Genomic DNA, 25,140 nt, shown 5'->3' with positions numbered 1-25,140 from the left:
TCAATCCACGGTTTCTGGTTTGGGAATGTTTTAATCGTTGCTGTGGGTATAATGTCGCCGATGTACTTTCTAATGAACTCGCTCACCGAATCAGCGTATTCGTCAATGTTGTTGTTGGACGCAATGCGGAACATAGCCCAATCCACGTGATCGAAGCAGTCTTGAAGCGTGGAATCAGATTGGTCGGACCAGCATTGAACAGACCTGAGCGCGGGAGCTTCTTGTTTTAGTTTCTGTTTGTAGGCTGGAAGCAACAAAATGGAGTCGTGGTCAKCTTTTCCGAAAGGAGGGCGGGGAGGGCCTTATATGCGTCGCGGAAGTTAGAATAACAATGATCCAGGGTTTTACCAGCCCTGGTAGCACAATCGATATGCTGATAGAATTAAGGGAGTTTTGTTTTCAGATTATCCTTGTTAAAATCCCCAGCTACGATGAATGCAGCCTCAGGGTGTGTGGTTTCCCTAGAGAGGTTAAGGGTAGTAATTCCAATTTGGATTTGCAGTGTTGTTGTTTTTACACAGTCACTATGGTGAGTCATGTGTCAAAATGGGGGAATTACCAGTCATTTTGAGGAGTTTTGGATTGAAATGTACACACCTTGAGTGATATGTAAGGATGCATCGAGTGATATATGAATGAGTGTATTGTTGCGTTGTTTGTTCTGTTTTGAAAATCTCACCAGATTGGGTCTGCTGGATGATCAGGATAACTTCCTGACCCTGTGACTGGTCCTATGACTCTGCAATGAGGTTGACATTGTGATAAGGGGAGTATAAACCAATATGGGAAAATTGTTTCAACAGAAAGTGATGTTATTTTTTGTGATGTTATTTTTTTTTAAATTTTACATGTGTTTTAAACATTGGATTAAGAATATTGGTAGTAGTAATAATTTGTCATACGGTAGATAATTTGTTTGGATTTCTTTCCTGAATCAGAAATGAACTGAACTACAGTTGAAGTCGGAAGATTACATACACTTAGGTTGGAGTCATTAAAAAAACGTTTTTCAACCACTCCACAAATTTCTTGTTGTTAACTTCTCTAGGGTAGGGGGCAGCATTCTGAATTTTGGATGAAAAGCATGCCCAAATTAAACTGCCTGCTTCTCGGGCCCAGAAGATATGACATGCATATAACTGGTAGATTTGGATAGAAAACACTCTAAAGTTTCCAAAACTGTTAAAATAGTGTCTGTGAGTATAACAGAACTGATTTGGCAGGCGAAAACCTGAGAAAAATCCATTCGGGAAGTAGTTTTCTTTTTGATTTTGTAGTTTTCTATTCAATGCCATTACAGTATCCATTGACTTAGGACTCAAATTGCAGTTCCTATGCTTTTCACTAGATGTCAACAGTCTTTAGAAATTGTTTCAGGCTTGTATTCTAAAAAATGAGGAAGTAAGAGCAGTCTGAATGAGTGGACCCTAAAGTGTCACAGAGCTTTTTCATGCGCACGACCGAGAGAGTGCCTTTCTTGTTTACCTTTTATATTGACAACGTTATTGTCCGGTTGAAATATTATAGATTATTTAGGCTAAAGACAACCAGGATTGAATATAAACATTGTTTGACATGTTTCTATGAACTTTACAGATACAATTTGGATTTTTTGTCTGCCTGTCTTGACTGCGTTTGAGCCTGTGGATTACTGAAGAAAACGCGCGACCAAAACGGAGGTTTTTGGATATAGAGACTTTATCGAACAAAAGGAACATTTATTGAGTAAATGAATGTCTGCTGAGTGCAACCATATGAAGATCGTCAAAGGTAAGGGATTCATTTTATCTCTATTTCTGACTTGTGTAACTCTTCTACTTGGCTGGTTACTGTTTGTAATGATTTGTCTGCTGGGCTATGTTCTCAAATAATCATAAGGTATGCTTTCGCCGTAAAGCATTTTTTAAATCTGACAAAAGTTAATCTTTAAACCTATGTAAAATATGTTTTGTTTTCTGAATTTTTATAATGAGTATTTCTGTATTTGAATTCGGCGCCCAGCAGTTTCACGGGCTGTTGAAGAGGTGGGACACTAACGTCTCACGTACCCAAGAGAGATTAACAAACTATAGTTTTGGAAAGCTGGTTAGGACATCTACTTTGTGCTTGACAAGTAATTTTCCCAACAATTGTTTACAGATAGATTTCACTTATAATTCACTGTATCACAATCCCAGTGGGTCAGAAGTTTACATACACTAAGCAGACTGTGCCTTTAAACAGCTTGGAAAAWTCCAGAAAATTATGTCGTGGCTTTAGAAGCTTCTGATAGGCTAATTGACCTAATTTGAGTCAATTGGAGGTGTACCTGTGGGTGTATTTCAAGGCCTACTTTCATACTCAGTGCCTCTTTTCTTGACATCATGGGAAAATCAAAAGGAATCAGCCAAGACCTCAAAAAATATTGTAGATCTCCACAAGCCTGGTTAATCCTTGGGAGTAATTTCCAAACACCCGAAGGTACCACGTTCATCTGTACAAACAATAGTACGCAAGTATAAACACCCTGGGACCACTCAGCCATCATACCGCTCAGGAAGGAGACGCAGTCGTCTCCTAGGGATGAACATACTTTGATGCGAAAAGTGCAAATCAATCCCAGAACAGCAGCAAAGGACCTTGTGAAGATGCTGGAGGAAACAGGTACAAAAGGATCTATATCCATAGTAAAACAAGTCCTATATCGACATAACCTGAAAGGCCGCTCAGCAAAGAAGCCACTGCTCCAAAGCCGCAATGTAAAAAGCCAGACTACGGTTTGCAACGGCACATGGGGACAAAGATCGTACTTTTTGGAGAAAAATTTGGATTTTTTTTTTTGATGAAACAAAAATGGAACTGTTTGGCGATAATGTCCATTGTTATGTTTGGAGGAAAAAGGGGGAGGCTTGCAAGCCGAAGAACACCATCCCAACCGTGAAGCACAGGGGTGGCAGCATCATGTTGTGGGGGTACTTTGCTGCAGGAGGGACTGGGGCACTTCACAAAATAGATCTCACCATGAGGGAGGAAAATTGTGGCTATATTGAAGCAACATCTCAAGACATCAGTCAGGAAGTTAAAGCTTGGTCGCAAATGGGTCTTCCAAATGGACAATGACCCCAAGCATACTTCCAAAGTTGTGGCAAAATGGCTTAAGAACAACAAAGTCAAGGTATTGGAGTGGCCATCGCAAAGCCCTGACCTCAATCCTATTGAAAATGCTTGTCCTGGGTCATGTTCATTTGGCACTAAACGGAATAAATGTATTTTTAAACCTTTAAAAAGTTAAAGTTAAGATGAGAGAATTCTCAAAATGGGGGAATGTGATAGAAACATTACATATTTACCTGGTTTGTTTGATATTAATACTTAAATAGGACATTTCTGTTCTGTTTAATCCTGTGTTTCTGTAAAGAGATGGTTTCCACTAGTTCCCTGCAGATAATCTGGGTGTATGGTCACTGGAGATGGCTTGAGCTGACAAATGAGTTAAAGACTGCATTACATAGACAAGAATGTGTTTTACTAGAGATAGTTTAGGAGTAGAACAATCCCTCATTGTCTCAAAATCATCCTTGCATCTGGGAAACTAAGCCAGAGTGGGGATAAAACAACAACCCACGTGCGGATAACGACAGGATGAACCCAGAGTGGCATATGATGCACCAATCTGCATGAGGGGGTTTGAACCAACCATGACTGAGCATTGTTAGTGTCAGTTATATATAGAACTCTGCATTTGTGTAAAGGTTAGGTTACTCGGTCCAACACTTAGAGGGGGGGGGGGGGGGGGGGGGGGGGGGGGGGAGAGTGGTCGACCAGCCTCATTATTGCAATAATTAATCAATATTAAATAAAGATGATTGTTTGAAGAAATGACCAAATTTCTCTCAGTACTACATTTCCACGACAACGCCCACACACTCGCACGGAAGCACGCATAGACACACGCACACACAGACAGACAAGCCGCGCGCACGCACGCACGCACGCACAGACACAAGCCCGCACGCACGCCCGCACGCAGACAAAAGCCCGCACGCACACACACACACACAAGCTTGCACACTCTTTCTCTGTATCCCCCTTCCGCTCATTTTATGTCCTGCCTACTTTTGACACCCAGAGGGCACCAAAGCACAAACCTTTAACAGCTTTCACACCCCTTTACATTCACATGATAGGAGTAACACACAGTATGTGAGTGTGTGTGTGTCTGCATGTGTGTGTGTCAGTCAGTCTTTGTGTATGTATGTGTCTCAGACTGTGGGTGTGAGCATGTGTCTAAGTGTGCGCGCGTATTTTATTCTGTGTGTGTTACTCTATATGTCTCTGTGTGTGTGCATGCGTGTCTGACAATCCACACCAGTCTCAGGGGGATTACTCCCTTACTCTATTCATACCAAAGCTCTTAATCTCCATTCAGAAGATTTTCCTCCCTTTGATGGCTTTTTGTCTTAAGACAGACACTTGCAGCTGATGGTGGTGCCCTATGACTACAGCCACACACACACACAGATGGTCAATAGAAACACAAGCACACACAGACAGTCCAGTGGCATACAGTAAACCACTCCCAGAGGCCTTCCCTATTGAGTCAGTGGTTGTTGTGACAACCCAGATGCAGGATAATATCGATTGTACACTTCGCCACACATCTCCCAGCTAGAAATGAGACAACTAAATAGATTATAAAGGATTGCATTTAAAAAGGCCCAATGCAAACATTTCTATATCAATATCAAATTGTTTCTGGGTAACAATTATACTGAACAAAAACAAACACACCATGCAACAACGTGACCACCATTTGCCTCATGCAGTGTGACATCTCCTTCGCATAGAGTTGATCAGGCTGTTGATTGTGGCCTGTGGAATGTTGTCCCACTCTTCTTCAATGGCTGTGCGACGTTGCTGGATATTGGCTGGAACTGGAACACGCTGTCAAACACGTYGATCCAGAGCATCCCAAACATGCTCAACGGGTGACATGTCTGGTGAATATGCAGACCATGGAAGAACTGGGACATTTTCAGCTTCTAGAAATTGTGTACAGATCCTTGCGACATTATCATGCTGAAACATAAGGTGATGGCGGCAGATGAATGGCATGACAATAGGACTCAGGATCTCGTCACGGTATCTCTGTGCATTCAAATTGCCAATGATAAAATGCAATTGTGTTGGTTGTCCGTAGCTTATGCCTACCCATACATAACCCCACCGCCACCATGGGGCACTCTGTTCACAACACTGACATAAGCAAACCGCTCATCCACACGATGCCATACACGTGGTCTGCAGTTGTGAGGCTGGTTGGACATACTGCCATATTCTTTAAAACAACGGAGAGAAATTAACATTCAATCATCTGGCAACAGCTCTGGTGGACAGTCCTGCAGTCAGCATGACAATTGCACGCTCCCTCAAAACTTGAGACATCTGTGGCATTGTGATGATTTAAAGTAGCCTTTTTTATTGTCTCCAGCTCAAGGTGCACCTGTGTAATGATCATGCGGTTTAATCAGCTTCTTGATATGCCACACCGGTCAGGTGGATGGATTATCTTGGCAAAGGAGAAATGTTCACTAACAGGGATGTAAATACATTTGTACGCTTTTTCTGTGTATGGAAAATGTAGGTGATCTTATATTTCATCTCATGAAACATGGGACCAAAACTTTACATGTTGCGTTTATATTTTTGTTCAGTGTAAGTACCTATTGTAGTGGATTTCCATTCAAATTGGCAAAAATAGCTTTTCGACAAAAAACAATTTCTCCAGCAACAACTTTGCTAGGACTGTCTGGGAGTGGTCTGAGTGGGGAGGGGAAAACTGAAAACTGGCCTTTATTGGCAGAGGTTTGGAACGCTCTTTATTATTGGTCTATTAGCCAATATTCCACATGGTGATGTCACCGTGGAAAGCTGAAACTCCTGCCCTCCTGCCCAGTGTAAGTACCTATTGTAGTGGATTTCCATTCAAATTGGCAAAAATAGCTTTTCGACAAAAAACAATTTCTCCAGCAACAACTTTGCTAGGACTGTCTGGGAGTGGTCTGAGTGGGGAGGGGAAAACTGAAAACTGGCCTTTATTGGCAGAGGTTTGGAACGCTCTTTATTATTGGTCTATTAGCCAATATTCCACATGGTGATGTCACCGTGGAAAGCTGAAACTCCTGCCCATGCAAACCTGCTGATCAGAAGGTCACCAGGTCTCAAAGCCCTTAAAAGTGTACAGCCATTGGGCACAATTAAGACAAAAAAGGTGTGTGTGTTGCACTCACTGTCTGAGTAGCTGCCGTCCCTGTTTCCAACCCAGCTGACTACTGTTGGGGGCGCTCGGGACCTCGTTTTCATTCCCTTCATCTGATGGAGGGGAAACAAGAATGAGACACACAGACAGAGACAGTCAGACACAGAGAGAGAGATGCACCGTGTTATAAAGGCTCCACTCACAGTCTTGAAGCATGGACTGACATACAGTATTTGTGCTGCATTCAATTTCATTCCAAAATTCCAATTGAAACATAGTCTAACCTGGATTGCACCATGTGTCCTGACCTATCAGAATGCATAAAGTACATCTGAACAAAACATGTCAGTATTGTGACATTTGACATGCACAAATGTGACTCGTTTCAGGAAACAAGACATGTCGCACGTCACTACTTCACAGAAGAGCCATTTGAACATAAACATTTATTTTTTTATGAAAATGTGGGATTTTTTGGCAAAAAGGCCTTCATGTGCTTTAATAACAAACTTCTATTCCATCCGTAAATACAAATATAGGGCCCTATGTTTTCCGCGATGTGGAAAACAGACGGAATCACAGGATTTGGTAATAAAAATGGAATCAACTGTAAATATGGAATATTGCAGAATTTTCCATAATTTGGCTGAAATTGCTTTAAAAAATCTAAAGTAGGCCCAATTATTGTAGTAACCTAAATGATTTCATAATTGTAAAATTACAGACGAGTAGGCTTAGGGAAATAATTCCGTGGGACCCTTACCTCAAAACTTGGCTGTCATTTTGAGAAACATGTCGAAGAGGCCGTCGAAGACGGCCAAGTCCTCAAAAAAACTAAAATGTGATGCTAACCCCTAAATTCAGAGCTGAGCAATACCCAAAGGACTATTATGAGTCAGGCGATAAGCTGTTTTGCAAATTCTGTCAACACACTATTGATTGGACCTGTAAAAATACATGTGATCACCACTTAAAGTCTAAAGCCCATGTGAAGAACAAGGAAAAGCACCGTGTTAGCCAGAGGATGCCTCTTCAAACGACCATTACTAGTGCAAGCGCATCAGCAGATTCAAGACGAGAATTTATCCAGGACTTTTTAGTAAAGAATTGCAAATAAGGGAGGAGCGTTGCCTGAAAATGAGAGCAGCCTCTGTCAAACTCACCTGCCCCTGCCGTTCTACAGAAGATCCGTGGGAAGAAATTTGCTGTGGTTGTTGACGAGACAATAGATGCAAGGGATTGCAGCATTTATCATTGGTGAGTTAATTTAACAGCCTATTAATATACCGTTGCAATAGCCTACATTTACATTCTGCAATATGAATTGTCCGCATGCAAATTGTCATTTTCCAAACGATGAGCTACCGTGGTGAAATATAACGATGCATAATGTCAATAGCTGTCTGCCTCTCCATCTAGCTAACTATCGCTGTATCTATATTGTGCAGGCCTTCACTGTTAAGCTAACCTTCATCTCTGAGGGCTGCTCCAAACTGATGACAGCTCTGTCAATCCTGGAAGGAACTCACCGTCCCACAGCAGTGTCTGCATACAATTGGAATATTGTAGGATCTTACCGAGTGAATGGAACGGCAAAAACATGTGGGTATGGTGCCAAGACAGACGAGCTATTGAGAAAGATGGGGATTGGAGAGAGGAGGGAGGTGCTTGACCAACTCCATGATGCATCCACTTGGCCTTCACAAAGTTCTCAAAGCACTGGGACACACATCCAGCCAGAGAGGTCTACAGGCTGGCTAGGGTGTTCGATCCGAGGCAGGCTCCAGCCATGGAAAAGAAGATTGAAGCCTACACAACTGAAACCCATGGCAAGACCATCAACAGAGCTCAGTGAATAATGGATTGCCTATCAGCACTGTGTGTCCAGTGAGCCCTCACCTGCTTTGGAGCTTGCTGGTTACTGGAGGGGCCTGAGTGAGAGAGATTCCAAAGAGTTGCAGAAGTGGCAGTGCCCTACATCTACTTCCCAGTCAGCTCAGTCGACAGTGAGAGGAGTTTCAGCAAATGCAAGACTCTGCTCACAAACAAGCGCGAGGCACTCACCGAGCTCAACACAAAGAGGCTGACAATCATGTACTTCAATGGAGATGTCCGTGATAGACGGAAAACTTACAAATGGACAGACATAGGAGCTCATAAGGTAGTTCCATAGGTTTTGCCTATTGCTGCATTATTGCCTAGATTCTTGCGTGAATATTTTATTTATTTATAATGAAACACTTGTGAAGCACTTTATTTTACAAAAAAAGATGAATGCAACATTTTCTTATATTTGTTTTTACATAAGTATAACTCTAGGTTTTGCCTACTGCTTGTTGCATTGTTGCCTAGATTCTTGCATTACTTTTATTCATTTATAATGAAACACTTAGTAGAACTCTGTATTGAAGCACTTGCCTTGATAAAAAAAACAGTGCAATGTTGTGTTGCATCATTACAAATGTACTGTTTTATCTTATTAAATTGTTAACGTTTTATTCATTTCAAATTATTAGACACTCTTTCTGATGATAAAATTAGCGTAAATTCTGTGTAAATCACAGAATTCAGAAACATTAAAACGGAAAAAAATGAATTTGGGAAAAAATAAAACTGATTTCATAGGGCCCTAAAAATTTAAAATGTTAAATTACGAGCCTAGTTGGTTTAGCCACGGAAAATGACAGTAACCTTCCCGCTAGCCATGATTGGCTGAGATTATGCATGTGCTGGACATGCCGGGAGATGAGTTTGGATTGGTCTGCCATGTAGCTTGCTTCTGTCTATTACATGAACTGCTCAGCATGTGTTGATAGTCATTTCTACTGTGCCATTTTTGAAAGATATAACGTTAGCCATTGAGAACTACAAAAGTGTTGATACTTTTCTCAACAACAACATTGGAAAAAATGATAGGCTACTTTCTGCACATGCCACGGTCAGTGTGGCATGAACCAGAGTGACTTGACAACACTGGCCAAACAAAATGTAGCTACAAACAAAACAGAGTTAAATGGTTCCAGTCTGCCGTGAAGCGTTCATCCATGTATACAGGTAAGATTCTAACTACATTTTCAGATATTATATGTTTCTAATTTTGTCAGAAAGTCGTTTTCATTGCATGATCTGTGTAGTATTATTATTCGAATCAGAAATCCATTTGCATTGCTAGTTATAGCCTAATGTTAGCTAGCTAACATTGAACCTAGTTGGTTAGCTCTTTAACGACCTGCAGATTCATACTACAGCTATGACAATGTTTGTATTGGTAGTAGTAGGTGTTGAGATTATTCCGGTTCATTGTTTAGCTAGCTACCTACATGTCTAAACAATAGACTCCACTTCGCCAGATGATTACATGACCCATCAAGTCAGCCAGGTGTGTCTGGGGGTGATTACGGCCATCTATTGTATTTCATGAATATGTGTACATGTCTAGACAACAGTGACCCATCCACTTAGCTAGATGTGGCTGTGGAGTGGTTATAGCATTTCCTTCACATAATCCATACATTTAGATTTACCAGAATCATCATAGCTGGGAGGTTTCATGTCTCCTTGGTTCAATTCTGTTCCATATTTGAGCTTGTGGTATTTTGACCTGAGGGGGAAAGGAAAAGAGAAAAAGAGAGGGATAAAGAGAGAGAGAGAGAGAGGAGAAAGAGATAAATAAAAAGCTTTAATGACAAGGTAGCCACAGTGATTTAACAGCTCATTAATGATCTAACAGAAGATAACCATCTCACTGTATCAGTAAATTATCTGTCTTCACACATTCATTTGAATAAGTATCTTGTAAATGGCATATATTATATTAAGAACAGGTGGGAGGGATGCTACGCAAGGGCTGGGGTTAGAAATTAATTTGTTAATTCACTGGGTTGATATTAATCTAAACTTAATGGTGGATATTAAGCCATTTGTGGGGTTTTTGCACAAGATTGCTTCCACAACCCAAATAGCACACAAATTATATATTACATATGTTTTAGGTCGGCCAGAGGAGTGTGTGATATCTTGGTCTTTACTCATAAAGCGTCTCAGAGTACGAGTGCTGATCTAGGATCAGGTCCTCGCCCTGTCCATTCCTTATAATATAAAACACAAAACTGATCCCAGATCAGCACTCCTACTATGATAGGCTTCATGAATTCAGGCCCTGGATGGGTACTCTTGTGAAGGAAGATGCGCTTAAATGTAAACTTAAAAACTTGCTTAGCTACTAGACTGCGACTTGACGTCACTCAAACGTCTAAATCACTACAAACAAAGGCCACGAGGAGAGAGGATTAGGTGAGTGGAGTGCTTGTAATTCTATAAGAGGATAAGACACTGAGGGGATGATGGATCACTTCACCACCATCATTGTCCTCATCAATATCATCATCATCGTAATTTAACTCATTTGTTTTTCAAATCGTTTACATAGGGATTTCTAATTAAAACATTGACGCATCGAATGTAAAACAGTCAAGTGCATCACACCCTAGCTTATGCTCATTTCCAGTGATTCTTATTCCTCATTATCATCATCAATATCATCAACACTAATTGTCAACCCCAAAAACTAAAGGTCACTGTTTGTCAGTAACAGTATTACCAGGAGGTCATTCAAAACAAGATGCTGATCTTGGGTCACATTTGCACTTCCCCCACTAATGGTTAAGGTAAGGATTGGGGAGGGGAAGATTAGCCTAGATCTTTACCTAGGAGAAACTTCACCCCGGAGAGCACCAGAGGTCATCCAAAACAAGAGCACTCCCCAAAAAGTAGTCAAATACAGTATAGAAATCCCCGATCACACTTGCAGACGATGTCATGGCGACGTTGGCTAGCTAAGCTCAGCCGCAGAAACACGTCATCGGGTCTAACGGTCATCTCGCGCCGAACTGCGCATGTGCAGGCCGTCAAATAAAACGCACTCCTTCCATATAGTCGTTTTTGACTCAAATAAAAAAAAACTTGTCAGTTTGTCACTTTCACGAAGTTAGTATAATAACATGTTCAAATAGTTAAGACATTGGCTCAAATCTAGGTTGTGCCTTTAGATTTCAAAGTCATTGACTTCTCAAACCCCGACCTGGTCTACCTAGTCTGGTTCGCAAGCCTTCCCAGAGCTCTCGCGATGTTGCGTCTCTGTTTTTTTACAGTTATCTTGTGTGACCACAGATTATCCATTATATTGACCAGATACGTAAGTGGTCACTCTAACAATRAAAATAAATGTCTTTAAAAAAAAATGGAAGGCAGTTAGCCGGTGTACCAGTCTCATAAGCTAATCCACTCTCTGTACCTCATGTCATGTGCCAAAGACTGCAATTCAAACCAGAAAACGTCTTATAYAACAACTTGCCCAGCTAACAGCTAAATGTTTCTTTTTGACTATTTGAGGCTCCACATGTTGTCATGGAAACATGTGGCGTGAACACCAACCAACGAGCAACTCCGCTTTAAATCMAGCGCATATTGAACATAGAGATCACCGAAAGGGCAGTCTCTTTGGCAATGACAAGGAGTGGCATGAAGTGGAATGTTAGCTAAAGAGACTGGTACTCAGAATAGAAGGCAGTCGGGAAGAGGCAAGATCAGGTGGGACCATTCTAGCCAATGACAGGGCAGATACGCGTGTGAACAACAGGCACAAYGCCGATCAAGTTTTTTCCCTCACAGTTGTCTACTTATCAGTACACTCATAACAACCTAAGCTRTACAAAAAATATATTCTATGCATTGAGAAGCCTTTGTCCATAGATGCCACATATCAAGTTTCCTACAGATCGGTCATTCGGTGCCAGAAGAGTAGCGTTAAGTGTTTTTCACAAAATTCAAAATGGCGGAACATCCGTCATGGCGGACCTTATGGTTCCCTGAGGCAAATTTGTTCCTTGTGAGGAGGGACCAATGTACTGAATTGCATGACTTTAGGTCAAAYGGGGTGATGGATCATTACCCGTTTCATCAAAATCGGGTTAGTGCTGTCTGAGATATCGCATGTGACTAACAGACGGACACACATCCACAGTCCCCTCCCCGATTTCATTGTGGGGGACAACTAAAAATAAACCCTTCTTGCTAACCATGGGGGTGACCTTGCCTGCATCCTAAAAGGCCCCCTAATCCCTAGTGTACTACTTTTGACCAGGGCCCTTAGGATTCTGGTCAAAAGTAATGCACAATGTAGGGAATAGGGTGCCATTTGGGACGCAGTCCTTGACTTTGCCACAGTCCAGGAGTTATAGCCCTGTCCCAGATCTGTTTGTGCAGTCTTGCCAACTCCCATCATTTGACATGACAGTGACCATAGGAGTTGGCAAGACTGCAAAAATAGTAGTCTAATGTAGTTTCCTCGACTCATCTCCTCTCCTTCATCTGCACTGATTTCTACACGGGTGAACGTAATATTGTGGATGCTTCTCTCAAACTAGTCATCATTTTTTAACTCTAGTTCTTTCATTTTAGTGTAGAATGCAGATGAAGGAAATGACACAACTGAAGAAGTACTTCGGCATAAATCAATAAATGCCAACTACGCACAGTAGGGGCAAACTGATTAAAGATACACAAAGCAATGTTAGCTTTCCTACGCACAGTAGGTGCAAACTGATACAGATGCACAATGAAATGTTAGCGTTCCAATATCAACGGACAGACCGTTTGATTTGAAATAAACTGTAGGTTGGATGCTCAAGGTTTCTCCTACATGGAAACGCAAAAACAGAAACATATAATACCAGTAGGAACGCAGAACGATGCAGAATGACTCATGCTCAATTGAGTGGGAGCGAGCGAGAGAAAAAGAGGGAGAGAGAGTGGGAGTGAGGGAGAGAAAGAGAGAGAGTGGGAGCGAGGGAGAGAAAAGGAAAGTGTGCAAAAGGGAAGAGATGGAGAACAGAAAGGCGAGGAAAAGAGGGCAGAGAAAGTGAAACAGATGGGAGACGGGCAGGGTCAGAGAGGGGAAAGGATGGACAAGGAGAGAGAGAGTGAGATAAGGACAGAAAGAGTGACGACAAAGAGAAACAGAATGAGAACAAGAGGGCAAAGGAGACCAAGAGAGAATAAGAGTGCAAGAGAGAATAAGACCGTGAACGTGAGAAAGAAAACGGTGGCTGAGTGACGTGGAGTTGCCGGGAACATTTTGTTCCGAGGCTATAATCACATGGCGGCGAGTGGCGGAGGTTCTCAGAAAGACCATGTCGTTCAGGTTCTCTTCATTCCTTCATCCACCCTACCAGACTCTGTAGGTTTAAGACTCAGAGTGAGGCTCTAGCTAGCCTGGAATCCAAACTGATAATAGGAGACTGGACACATGGTTGGGATGGCTAAAGCTTGGAATCCAAACTTGTATGCTCCGTTTCACATTGTAAAGACTGGACTCCAAACTGGCATACTGTTTCACCAGTGATTCCATCCTAGCCTGGAATTCAAAATGAAACGGAGCATACGAGAGTTTGGATTCCAGGCTAGGTTTTAGCCATCCAAACCACATGACCAGTCAGAGTCTCCCATGTAGTCAGTCTAGTCTAATCCACAGGTCGCCTATTAGTGTGTAGCAGAGAAAGATCCTATTAAATTATTCTAGATGTGCTACATGCAATTATATGGTGGAATAGGGGTGTGACGCCATGCTGCATTACCCATGATAAGGTGTGAGCAGCACATGACTGTGGGAATGTTCTTATAGGGGACACGGCGCCGCCTCGGTGCTGCGTTTCCCCACAATGTATGTGTGCGTCTTTAACATGGGACATAATCCTGTGTAGGGGACAAGAGGTTACGATATGGCACCACAGGGCGTGAGTGTGTGTTTGTGTGTGTGTGTACATACAGTGCCTTCATAAAGTATTCATACCCCTTGACTTATTCCACATTTTGTTGAGTTAGTTACAGCCTGAATTCAAAATTGATTAAACATAATTTCTCTCCCCCAGCTACAACACAATAGCCCAAAGTGACAARTGAAAACATGCTTTTAGAAATGTATTGAAAATAAAATATAGAAATATCTCATTTAAATAAGTATTCACACCCGAGTCAATACTTTGTAGAAACACCTTTGGCAGCAACTTTGAGTCGTCTTGAGTCTGTATGTGCAAAGCTAATCTGGATTTGGGGATTTTCTCCYATTCTTCCTTGCAGATTTTGTCAAGATCTGTTAGATTAGATGGGGAGCAGTGGTGAACAGCAATCTTCAAGTCTTTCCACAGTTTTTAAAATGGGATTCAAGTCAGGGCAACGGCTGGTCCACTCAAGGACTTTCACATTCTTGGTTCTGAAGCCATTCCAGCGTTGCTTTGGCTGTATGTTTGGGGTCATTGTCGGGTTGGAAAGTAAATCTTCACCTCAGTCTAAGGTCATTTGCACTCTGAAGCAGGTTCAATGGTTTCCCTGTATTTGGCTCTATTCATTGTTCCCAGTCTCAATTTAATCAATTTTAACACAACATGTTGAAAAAGTCAAGGGGTTTGAATACTTTCTGAAGACACAGTATGTGATGGGATAAAATAGTAATGTCTCAATGCTAATATTTCCACAGTGTGTGTGTGTGTGTGTGTGTGTGTGTGTGTGCGCGCTACTGGGGCAGTGTTTTTCTATCCTGGTCCTGAGAAACCACCGTGTTGGATTTCCCTCCAGTAAGACATCAATTTACAGTATAACAGCCTGCTGTTGTGGAGAAAAATATTGAGTGAGAGTTGAGTCCCCCTTCAGCTTTTAGGTCTATAAAAATTTATTGGATCATAGCTAGCGTACCGCTGCTACATGCTTAGAAAATGACAAAGCACCTACAGTTTTGTTTGGCATGCAGTGTGTGACGTATAGCTATGTTGACATATTCGGGACAGCATGGGTGACTCCAGTTCTGGAGGCCTTCTGAGTGTCTGCTGGTTTTCATCTGATTTAGACCTGGGAAACTGGCACTACTGAGCTGAATTGAGCCAAGTTGACCTGTACTGCGCTGGCCTGGTTACRCATCCACCKCAGTTCTGGAACAGTACTGCACAGGACAATGTGTAAGGGAAATACTCAAGCCAGCATAGTACGGTTCGGCATGATAGTGTGAAAAGGGTACAAGTGTGGGCAAAAGACAAAAATCAACCAGCAGACACTKACTCAGCCCCCCCTAGGACCAAAGCCCCCCCGAGTTGCCCATCCCTAGCGTAAAGACTGAAGGTGTGTTGTAGTTTAGTGTAATGTGGTCCTCACCTCTCCTGTTTGAGGGCRTACTCCAGCATCTTGATCCTCCTGACCAGGTCCTTCTTCAGGTTCTCCTGGCCCTTTCTCTCGCCCTGCAGGAAGGCTATCTGGGCCTGGAGGAAAGAAGAGCGAAAAGGTCAATTTCCTGAAGAAAAATGTGTGTTTCCTTCAGCTGAGCTATCTTATGGCAGTGCAAGTAGTAGTGATTGCAATGGTAATGTTAGTAGTACAGTAGTAGAGGAGTAGTACAGTAGTAGAGGAGTAGTACAGTAGTAGAGGAGTAGTACAGCAGTAGTAGAGGAGTAGTTGTAATACAGTAGTACCAGTAGTGGTGCAGCAGCAGTAGCAGCAGTGACTGTAGGTGTTTAACTCAAGGTGAACATTAGACCAGGAGAGACAAAAGAAGAAGGTACGTAAGCCATCAGTACAAATAAAGAGGACACACATCTAACAAAGGTCCATAGGAGCAGGGTGAAACAAAGGCCAGCAAAAGAAGAGAAATACCTGCACAATATTTAGCTAGGTGCTCATTTAGTTGTGCTGATTGTGGCTTTAAAGCTGACAATGTCCACAATCTCAACAGTCTGACACAAATGGCACCCTATTCCTTATAGTGTACTACTTTTGACCAAAAGCCCCATAGGGCTTAAGTGCACTATATACGGAATAGGGTGCCATTTGGGACGAACACAAGTCATAGGCTACTCAACTGCGATACATTTCCTGTTGTTTGTTTTGATCTGGATTATTTTAACTGCTTCCAGGCATCGTAGCTGGTCGCTGATTCGTGACATAACGCTATGGTTGACTGATGTACTCACTGAGTGGGTGTTTGTGAAAGTTGCATTTAAAAAGGACAGATCCGGACCAATCTTGTTTATCACCTCGTAATAGTTAAGGTTAAGATAGGCAGAACTGATCCCGGATCTGTCACTGGGGTGAATGGGCTAATTGTGCCAGGCCACACAGGGACAGCACTCTAATTTGCAACTAATCCGATTAAGGATAAACACAAAAAGGAATCGTTTCCTCCCCAATAACACACACACACACACACACACACACACACACACACACACACACACACACACACACACACGTGAGTCGCATACAGACACACGGATTTCTAGGACTAGCATCGGGCCGTATCGCGATACTGAGCCATTTTGCTAAACCAGTAAAATAAGATACCTCCACCCACGCTCGCACACCCCCCCAAAACAGCCTATTTTCTTCTCTGTATATTGTACAACAAAATGAAAGTTGCTTTAAATACTTAAGGTAATTAATTAGTAGTAATTTTGAATTAGTAGAAAATTAGTCTAATTAGAATAATAGGCCTATTTAACACTTCAGTTGAAGTCAGACTGTATATAATAGGCTACAAAACACAGTGTACTACTACACACACACACAGTATACTACACACAGTATACTACACACACACAGTACACTACATGCATAGTATACTACACGGACATACACAGTATACTAAACACACAGTATACCACACACACACAGTATACTACACACACACAGTATACTACACACACTGATCAAACCCTGTCTCGTAAAACCCTCACTCCAAACCAAAATCAGAATGACCTTTCCACTCCCCAACATTTACAGTGAATTCCAGTTACCCAGTTGCTGATGGCAAGGGTTGACCATGGTATCTGTGCTATTCATCTCCGAAATTGCCATCTACTTGACTCCCCACACATTCCTGTTGGTTTGTAGAGAACCGCAGGGCTTTCAAGCCCCACGTAACCCATGAACACCGGAATGCACTGACATACCAAGCACTTCAGCCAAAACAAGCCGCCTTTGGTCCAAAAACTCAAACCAGGTCAGGACCATGCGTTCTTCTAAGCCATGTAGAGCTCATAATTTATGTATTTTGTGTAACAAAAACATTTAAACTAAACTTTAAAATTAGGCCTTTGTGGGGTTGAATGGTCTTGAGTTTTGCAACTTTGTTCTCAGGCTGGACTACTAGGAGTAAATTCTCTGAACACTAGCTACAAACRTTAACTAGCGAAGTCTAAATATAAGCCTACCAAACTTGTGTACCCAGTAAAGGCCATCAATGGCCTGATTTGATTTAAACTTACTCAACATGAGTTAACATGCCACAAATCAGTACCAAGAATCACATTCAGCTAATGGAACAAATTTAGCAAACTTGTGTACTAAAACATATGCTCAGATCAATGAACTAATCTGATTTTAGCTTAACTAATATGAGTTCGCCTAACTCAAATATGTTACGCTGTACATTCAAATCAGACGTTTATTGGTCGAAAACACAGATTTGTTGTCACGYCCTGACCAGAGTTTGCTTTGTATGTTTTATGTTTTGGTTGGTCAGGGTGTGATCTATGTGGGCATTCTATGTTGTTTGTCTGGTTTGTCTATTTCTGTGTTTGGCCTGATATGGTTCTCAATCAGAGGCAGGTGTTTTGCGTTGTCTCTGATTGGGAACCATATTTAGGTAGCCTGTTTTGTATTGTGGGTGTGGGTTATTGTCTATGTGTAGTGTTTGTGTCAGCACTAGTTTTCATTAGCTTCACGTTCGTCGTTTATTGTTTTGTATAGTTTGTCAAGTGTTCTTCATTTTCGTCTTCGTTAAATAAATCAAGTATGTATTCATTTCACGCTGTGCCTTGGTCCTCCTCTCTTCCACGTTACGACGAGCGTGACATTTGTTTGTTTATTGTCCCATCTGACATTGCTCATTCTGATATATTTCTTAATTTCTTTATTTTTAGGGATTGGGTATTATCAGTTTTGTTTATGTATAGTACCAGTCAAAAGTTTGGACACTTGTTTTACTCCTCTTGACAGTTTAACACTTTCTGAGAAGTAGCCATTTWWAAAAAACTATTTTACTACCTAGGGTTACTATACATAACTTTAACCTATTTTATAAAGAGATTTTCCAAAACATACAATACCGGTCAAAAGTTTTAGGACAGCTGCTCATTCAAGGGTTTTCCTTTATTTTTACTATTTTCTACACTGTAGAATAATAGTGAAGACATCAAAACRATGAAATAACACATATAGAATCATGTAGAAACCAAAAAAGTGTTAAACATCTCAAATATATTTGAGATTTTTCAAAGTAACCACCCTTTGCTTTGATGACAGCTTTGCACACTCTTGGCATTCTCTCAACCAGCTTCACCTGGAATGCTTTTCCAACAGTCTTCAAGGAGTTCCCACATATGCTGAGCACTTGTTGGCTGCTTCACTCTGCAGTGCAACTCATCCCAATTGGGTTGAGGTCAGCTGATTGTGGAGGCCAGGTCATCTGATGCAGCACTCCATCACTCTCCTTCGTCAAATAGCCCTTACACAGGTGTGTTGAGTCATTGTCCTGCTGAAAAATAAATCATAGTCCAACTAAGCACACCCCAGATGGGATGGCGTATCTCTGCAGAATGCTGTGGTAGCCATGCTAGTTAGGTGTGCCTTGAATTCCAAATAAATCACTGAGTATCACCAGCAAAGCACACCATCACACCTCCTCCATACTTCACGGTGGGAACCACACATGCGGAGACCATCCGTTCACCACCTCTGCGTTTCAAAGACACGGAGGTTGGAACCAAAAATCTAAAATTTGGACTCAACAGACCGGTCTAATGTCCATTGCTCGTGTTTCTTGGCCCAAGCAAGTCTCTTCTTATTGGTGTCCTTTAGTAGTAGTTTCTTTGCTGCAATTCGACCATGAATGCCTGATTCACGTAGTCTCCTCTGAACAGTTGATGTTGAGATGTGTCTGTCACTTGAACTCTGTGAAGCACTTATTTGGGCTGCAATTTCTGTTAACTCTGATGAACTTATCCTCTGCAGCAAAGTTAACTCTGGGTCTTGTGGTGGTCCTCATGAGAGCCAGTTTTATCATAGCGCTAGATAGTTTTCGCGACTGCACTGGGAGAAACTTTCAAAGTTCTTGAAATATTTCCGGATTGACTGACATTCATGTCTTAAAGTAATGATGGACTGTCATTTYTCTGTTTATTTGAGCTGTTCTTGCCATAACATAGACTTAGCCCTATTCGGTAAAAGATCATCTTCTGTATACCACCCCTACCTTGTCACAACACAACTGATTGGCTCAAACGCATTAAGGAAAGAAATTCCACAAATGTACTTTTAACAAGGCACACCTGTTAATTTAAATGCATTCCAGGTGACTACCTCCTGAAGCTGGCAGAGGGAATGCCAAGAGTGTGCAACGCTATCATCAAGGTAAAGGGTGGCAACTTTGAAGAATCTCTGAAGAACTTTGAAGAATCTTTGAAGAAATGTATTTTGATTTGTTTAACACTTTTTTGGTTACTATGTGATTCCATATGTGTTATTTCATAGTTTTAATGTGTCCACTATTATTCTACAATGTAGAAAATAGTAAAAATAAAGAAAAACCGTGGAATGACTAGGTGTGTCCAAATGTTTGACTGGTACTGTATATGCTGTACATGTAATGGTGTGTAAGAACATGAATAGAACAAGGTGTGTACAGCAGCAGTTATACAGGATGAGTCATGACTAGAATACAGTATATACTGTGCATTCGGAAAGTTTACTTTTTTTTTAACGTTACACCCTTATTCTAAAATGGATTAAATCGTTTTCCCCCCATCAATCTACACACAATACCCCATGAAGACAAAGCAAAAACAGGTTTCTTGAAATTTTTGCAAATTTATTACAAATAAAAACACTGAAATATCACATTTACATAAGTACTCAGACCCTTCACTCAGTACTTTGTTGAAGCACCTTTGGCAGCGATTACAGCCTTGAGTCTTCTTGGGTATGACGCTACAAGCTTGGCATACCTGTATTTGGGGAGTTCTCCCATTCTTCTCTGCAGATCATTTCAAGTTCTGTCAGGTTGGATGGGGAGCGACGCTGCACAGCTATTTTCAGGTCTCTCCAGAAATGTTCGATCGAGTTCAATTCCGGGCTCTTGCTGGGCCACTCGAGGACATTCAGAGACTTGGCCCAAAGCCACTCCTGCATTATCTTGGCTGTGTGCTTAGGGTTGTTGTCCTGTTGGAAAGTGAACCTTCGCCCCAGTCTGAGGTCCTGAGCACTCTGCAGGTGTTCATGAAGGATCTCTGCACTTTGCTTCATTCATCTTTTCCTCRATCCTGACTAGTCTCCCAGTCCCTGAAAAACATCCCCACACCATGATGCTGCCACCCCCATGCTACACCGTAGGGATGGTGCCAGGTTTCCTCCAGACTTGACGCTTTGCATTCAGGCCAAAGAGTTCAATCTTAGTTTCATCAGACCAGAGAATCTTGTTTCTCACGGTCTGAGAGTCTTTAGGTGCCTTTTGGCAAACTCCAAGCAGGCAGTCATCTGCCTTTTACCGRGGAGTTGCTTCCGCCTGGCGACTCTACCATGAAGGCCTGATTGGTGGAGTGCTGCAGAGATGGTTGTCCTTCTGGAAGGTTCTCCCATCTCCACAGAGGAACTCTGGAGCTCTGTCAGAGTGACCATCGGGTGATTGGTCACCTCCTTGACCAAGGCCCTTCTCCCCAGATTTCTCAGTTTGGCCCGGGCAGCCAGCTCTAGGAAGTCTTGGTGGTTCCAAACGTATTCCATTTAAGAATGATGGAACCCACTGTGTTCTTCGTTACCTTCAATGCTGAACCTTCAAACCCGTACCCAGCTCTGTGCCTCGACATAATCCTGTCTYGGAGCTCTACGAACAATTCCTTCAACCTCATGGCTTGGTTCTTTTGTCTGACATGCACCGTCAACTGTGGGACCTTATATAGACAGGTGTGTGCCTTTCCAAATCATGTCCAATCAATTGAATTTACCATTGGTGGACTCCAATCAAGTTGTAGAAACATCAAAGATGATCAAWAGACACAGGATGCACCGGAGCTCAATTTCGAGTCTCATAGCAAAGGGTCTGAATACTTATGTAAATAAGGTATGTTTATTTGTAAAAATTTTGCAAAAACCTATTTTTGCTTCGTCATTACGGGGTATTGTGTGTAGATTGATGAGGATATATATTGTTTTATACATTTTAGAATACGGCTGTGGAAAAAGTCCAGGGGTCTGAATACTTTTCGAATGCACTGTGGGTAAAACAGTATGTAAACATTATGCAAGTGACCAGTCTTCAATGACTATGTACATAGGGTAGCAGTCTCTAAGGTGCAGGGTAGAGTAACCGGGCGGTAGCCGGCTAGAAACAATGACTAAGGTTCGGGGCAGAGTACTGGGCGGAGGTCGGCTAGTGGTGAGTGTTTAATAGTCTGATGGCCTGGAGATAGAAGCTGTTTCTCAGTCCCAGCTTTTATGCACCAGTACTGTCTCCGCCTTCTAGTTGGTCGAGGCTCGGGTGGCCGGGTACACTTTCAGTTAACAGGGCAAATATAGCCGGTGTGTGGGTGTGCACACAACAAACCGATGTTTAGTAATCAAGACCTAAATACCAGTGCCTCACTCAATACAGAAGAGGTCAGATGACGCGGATTCTATACTACACGACWATTTTTCTAGCACARACTGGAATATGTTCCGAGATTCATCCAATGGCATTGAGGAGTATACTACCTCAGTCAACGGCTTCATCGATAAGTGCATAGCCAACGTCGTCCACACAGTGACCATACCAACCAGAAGCTATGGATTACAGGCAACATCCGCACCGAGTTAAAGGCTAATGCTGCCGCTTTCAATGTSCGGGACACTAATCCGGACGTTTATAAGACATCCCCCTATGCCCACAGATGAACCATCAAACCGTCAATAGAGGACTAAGATTGAATCCTACTATATTGGCTCTGATGCTCATCGGATATGGCAGGGCTTGCAAACTATTGCGTACTACTAAGGGAAACCCAGCCACGAGCTGCCCAGTCACACTAGCCTACAAGACGAGTTAAATGCAAGTAACACTGAAGCATGCATGAGAGCACAAAATGTTCCGGACGACTGTGTGATCACGCTCTCCGTAGCCAATGTGAGCAGGACCTTTAAACATTCAACATTCACAAGGCCGCAGGACTCAGAACATTCACATTTGCAGAACATACTTATTTTCCACCATAATTTGCAAATAAATTCATTAAAAATCCTACAATGTGATTTTCTGGATTTTTTTTTCTCATTTTGTCTGTCATAGTTGAAGTGTACCTATGAGGAATTACAGGCCTCTCTCATCTTTTTAAGTGGGAGAACTTGCACAATTGGTGGCTGACTAAATACTTTTTTGCCCCACTGTATATACTAGGCGGTGTCAGAGGAAGGCCCCAAAAAATTGTCAAAGACTCCAGTCACCCAAGTCACAGACTGTTCTTTCTGCTACTGCACGGCAAGCGGTACCGGAGCACCAAGTCTAGGTCCAAAACGCTCCTTAAAACTTCTTAGGGATAGGGGGCGACATTTTCACTTTGGGATGAATTGGTGCCCAAATTAAACAGCCTCGTACTCTGTCCTAGATCATATGATATGCATATTATTATTACTATTGGATAGAAAACATTCTGAAGTTTCTAAAACTGTTTGAATTATATCTGTGAGTAAAACAGAACTCATATGGCAGGCAAACTTCCAAACAGGAAGTGAAAATTCTGAAATGGGTCGCTGTGAAAGACATCGCCTATTCAATTGCCTTATATTTATGGATCTGTATGCACTTCATATGCCTTCCACTAGATGTCAACAGGCAGTAGAACGTGGAATGAAGCGTCTAGCCTGATGTGGGACCGAATGAGAGCCTTTGGAGTGACAGGTCAGGCATATTGCCAGTTCTTGGCCACGCACACTACGCAYGTGATGTCCTTCCTTGCTATCGGTTATATAGATATGAAGAAATGCTCCGTCTGGGACGTTATTGGATATATATGAGAAAAACATCCTGAAGATTGATTCTCAACTGAGTTTGACCAGTTTATTCGATTTGTAATATCACTTTTTGAAGTTTTCGTTCATTAGCGTAAAGTTCTATGGACACGTGAACTACACATGCTAGCCAAAGTTGCTAATTCGACAGAAGTAATGGACATTATAAAACAAAAAAACGATTTATTGTGGAACTAGGATTCCTGGCACTGCATTCTGATGAAAGATCATCAAAGGGAATATTTATGATGTAATTTCGTATTTCTGTTGACTCCAACATGGCGGAGAATGGCTGAGCGCYGTCTCAGATTATTGCATGCTGTGCTTTTTACTAAAGTTATTTTTTTTAATCTAACACAGCGGTTGCATTTTGGTGCCATTTGTGACCATGGCGGCAATGTAAAACCACGATTTGTAGCTATAAATATGCACATTTTCGAACAAAACATAAATGTATTGTATAACATGATGTCATAAGACTGTCATCTGATGAAGTTGTTCAAAGGTTAGTGATTCATTTTATCTCTATTTGTGGGTTTTGTGAAAGCTATCGTTTCTGTGAAAAAATGGCGGTGTGTTTTTGGATATTGTGGTGAGCTAACATAAATATATGTTGTGTTTTCGCTGTAAAACATTTTAAAAATCRGACATGTTGGCTGGATTCACAAGATGTTAATCTTTCATTTGCTGTATTGGACTTGTGATTTCATGAAATTATATTATATCCCTGTGGCGCTAGGCTAGGCTATGCTAGTCAGCGTTTCTGATGACAATGATCCCGGATCCTGGATGGGTAGTCCAGAAAGGTTAACAGCTGTGAGAGCAAAATTGCAAGATTGTTATAATACTGTAATTGCATCAAATGGTTGTTCTATGGAATAGAATATGGGGTTCTTAGAACACTAATCTGTGTGTGTTCTACTGAGAATGGGCCTCTGGGGGCTTAATGCTGACAGAAGATTTACACTGCCTTGGGTGATAAACCTAACAAGACCACAGTCCATAGCATGAGTTGGTGTTTCTGTACTGAGGTACCCGGGTGGAGATGGCTCCAGTATGGATAATTATGAGAGGAACTTTGTTTTGGAGGCCAGATCCTGGTTTCTACAGTCTTTAATTATTAGTATCTATCATATGAGTCCTAACCTTGTGACCCATTCCATACATATGTTTGTCATGAACATTTGCTATAAAATGCTGCGGCTCAAATCCGCTCATTGAGTTCTCAACGAATTTCCACGACACAGCTTCTACCCCCAAGCCATAAGACAGCTGAACAATTCATCAAAAACGGCCACCCGGACTATTTACATTGACACTGCTGCTTCCCGCTGTTTATTATCTATCCATAATCGCTTTATCCCTACCTACAGCTACAAATTACCTCGACTAACCTGTACCCCCGCACATTGACTCGGTACCGGTACCCCTTGTACATAGCCTCGTTATGTAATTTTCTTGTGTTACTTTATTCGATTTTTCTTYTTATTATTATTTTTTTAAACTTTAGTTTATTTAAATATTTTCTTAACCAACAATGCAGTTCCAGAAATATAGTTAAGGGCTTGTAAGTAAGCATTTCTCGGTAAGGTCTACTACACCTGTTGTAGTCGGCGCATGTGACAAACAAACTTTTATTTGATTTAATCTAACTTCATTTTACCTTGAACTCAATGTTATGATGCAACATGCCATGAATCATATCCTGAGCAGAGCCCTGTTCACACTAGCCTGATCCCAGATATTTGTTTGTGCTGTCTAGCCAACTTGGAACAAACTGATTTGGGACCAGGCTATATTTGTGCCAGGGTCATGCCTCTAAA

The 25,140-nt window shown here is 41.8% G+C and overlaps 1 protein-coding gene across 3 annotated transcripts in view; it reads right to left on the bottom strand.

The window, feature by feature from the left end:
• The window catches only part of strn (striatin, calmodulin binding protein), an 83,462-nt gene that overhangs the window by 31,835 nt on the left and 26,487 nt on the right, over nucleotides 1-25,140 (bottom strand). For 2 of the 3 annotated variants that reach the window (XM_070436860.1, XM_023982588.2), the window contains exons 2-4: nucleotides 15,440-15,543; nucleotides 9,751-9,839; nucleotides 6,270-6,351 (exon numbers count right to left, since the gene is read on the bottom strand). In XM_070436860.1, the coding sequence (XP_070292961.1) occupies nucleotides 6,270-6,351; nucleotides 9,751-9,839; nucleotides 15,440-15,543 (275 nt within the window). The remainder of the gene's footprint in view (nucleotides 1-6,269; nucleotides 6,352-9,750; nucleotides 9,840-15,439; nucleotides 15,544-25,140) is intronic. The other variant, XM_023982595.2, reaches the window with a different exon arrangement.

The sequence above is a fragment of the Salvelinus sp. IW2-2015 genome, linkage group LG1 (assembly GCF_002910315.2).
Source record: "Salvelinus sp. IW2-2015 linkage group LG1, ASM291031v2, whole genome shotgun sequence".
Classification (NCBI taxonomy): Eukaryota; Metazoa; Chordata; class Actinopteri; order Salmoniformes; family Salmonidae; genus Salvelinus; species Salvelinus sp. IW2-2015.
The sequence above is the reverse complement of the archived record's forward strand: the minus strand, read 5'-3'. Positions and strand labels throughout refer to the sequence as shown.